The following is a 2,103-nucleotide window of genomic DNA, read 5'->3' on the forward strand; positions in this document are numbered from 1 at the left end:
TATGGTATTAGCTACAGGCTCCTATGCTTAAGGTAGTATCAACCACTGCATTAATGTAGAAGATTCCCCACATGAACAAACCTGAGTGAAAGAATCCGGTAAAGCACTTCTTTTCCATCTTCTTCCTGCTCACAGTGGCTAAATTCCATGCCATAAAGAGTTTAATTAATTAAGAAAGTGGAACATCTAACAGAGGCTGCAGCTCCAAAGGAAAGATGAGAAGAACCCTACTTCCCAATGAAATCCCAAGTGATTCAACATCAAAGTTCAAAAATGATCTTACTTTTGACAGTTGCTGTTCGGGTGCAATTGTAGAGGATGGCTAACTCCCCAAAGACTTTGCCAGGTCCCATGGTGCACAGTTTCACACCTTCTTTTGTCACTTCAACCTTCCCATCTGTGAGAAAGAAAAAAACAAAAGACCATTTTAAAAGGGAAATTAAGTTCTTTCAGACTTAAGTTTTAAAAAGTATTCAATTATACTGTGAATAAAAACACCAGGAGTCCTACGATTTGAAAACCAATTAAATGTATTATGAAGGAGAGGGCATAAACTCAGAAAAAGACCCAACCATTGCATGTATAAGTTTTCAACACTTGAGTTTTCTTAGTGGAGTTTCTGCATCGTCAGGAAATACTTACTAGTACACTAAGCTCAATGTGAACTTTGTTTCGCATATTACACTTTCAGGTGAAGTTTTCTCCAATTTTTGTGTTAAAAAAGGAAAAGATTTAGGTCTTTAACACCACACATGAAAACCACGGAGTAATTTTGCTCATTTTCACTGAGAAACTAATCCCCGAGAACACTCACCCATGAATAACACAGCTATTATCAAAAGGAAAATCACTTTGACCCGTGACCATTATTTAATTCCCATCTCACTGTACCTTTCCTTTTTGAACATTTCATCTTACAAGAGCAAGTCTGCTTTATATGCTTATCAATACCGTGCCGAGAGGAGACACGTGAGGGAGATTTAAAAGCAAAGGTTGAATGGAAAGAAAGCAGCTCAGGGCCAATCTGGGGCTTTCTAAGGACATCTGAGGAACAAGAACCAGGAGAAGGGACGGAACTGAAAACAGCCCCACCACCTTGTGCACACACAAGTGATGCCACGACGAGAAGCAGGGGGGGAACATGGGGTTATCACAGCTACGATCACTATTTAGGCTGTAACAAATAAAGTGCAAGACAGAAAAGTGAGAATTTAAAAAGGTTATCAGTCACTAAAAAGCCTCCTCTCATCCTAAATTGGGAAGCAGATTGTTAAGGGATCCTGCTACACCAACCCCTAGTGCATCACTGACTTGCTCTCTGTGGGTCTATACATGGCAAGATGGAAGATCAGTGTTTACTGGCTCTTACCCGCCTTACAGCTATCCGCATTTGTATGTTAGATACTAAACTGAGCCTCAAATGCTTGCAAAAATAGATAACTCCAATTAATTTGATAAGAGATTATACAACCCTCCCTCCTGCAGAGCGAATCCAGAGGTACTTAACACAAAGCAAGACCACCATGAGAAAAAGAAACTTCTCCCACATTATATATATGCTCTAAAATACAGTCCTGTCAGCCCTACGTATCTGTGTGTAAATCTATGCCACTATACCCACAATACCCCTCAAAGCAATGAGGGTAGAGTAGCCATGCTACTCTACCAAAACAACACACCAATGAGAAAAAGCAAACTTTGAGGACTCTGAAACAAGTTTAGACACCATATCCCTACTAGACACGTAATAAGGTAATTCAAATTAAGCATAAAACTTCAAATATTTCCACAGCAGAATAAAGGAAGAGGGTAACGGGATGTAGAGGTGAATGGAAGAAGGTATTGTATTAAGACAGGGCAAACTTTAAAGGGTGCCTTTAAAGAACACAAAGTATTTTGGAGGGAAAGGGGTCTTAAACTGTCTGGTGCAATAGATCCCAAGATCTGATTAAAAAAAAAAAATTAAAAAAAACACACTTGTTATTTATGAAACTAAAAGTTACTGAGTTACTGTTTGATAAATATCATGATCTAAAGGTTACCTGGCCTGTGGGAGTAGTTTTGCAGCAGTGTGTTCTGTAACACAGAAGCACAGAGAGTTGG

General features: G+C 39.1%; 1 protein-coding gene across 1 annotated transcript in view; it reads right to left on the minus strand.

The window, feature by feature from the left end:
- Nucleotides 1–2,103, minus strand: part of LOC103924282 (cGMP-dependent protein kinase 1-like) — a 360,077-nt gene that overhangs the window by 221,367 nt on the left and 136,607 nt on the right. Inside the window, exon 3 of the mRNA XM_009332774.1 lies at nt 284–397. Within this exon, the coding sequence (XP_009331049.1) occupies nt 284–397 (114 nt within the window). The remainder of the gene's footprint in view (nt 1–283; nt 398–2,103) is intronic.

Source organism: Pygoscelis adeliae, unplaced genomic scaffold, assembly GCF_000699105.1.
Source record: "Pygoscelis adeliae isolate BGI_AS28 unplaced genomic scaffold, ASM69910v1 Scaffold139, whole genome shotgun sequence".
NCBI lineage: Eukaryota > Metazoa > Chordata > Aves > Sphenisciformes > Spheniscidae > Pygoscelis > Pygoscelis adeliae.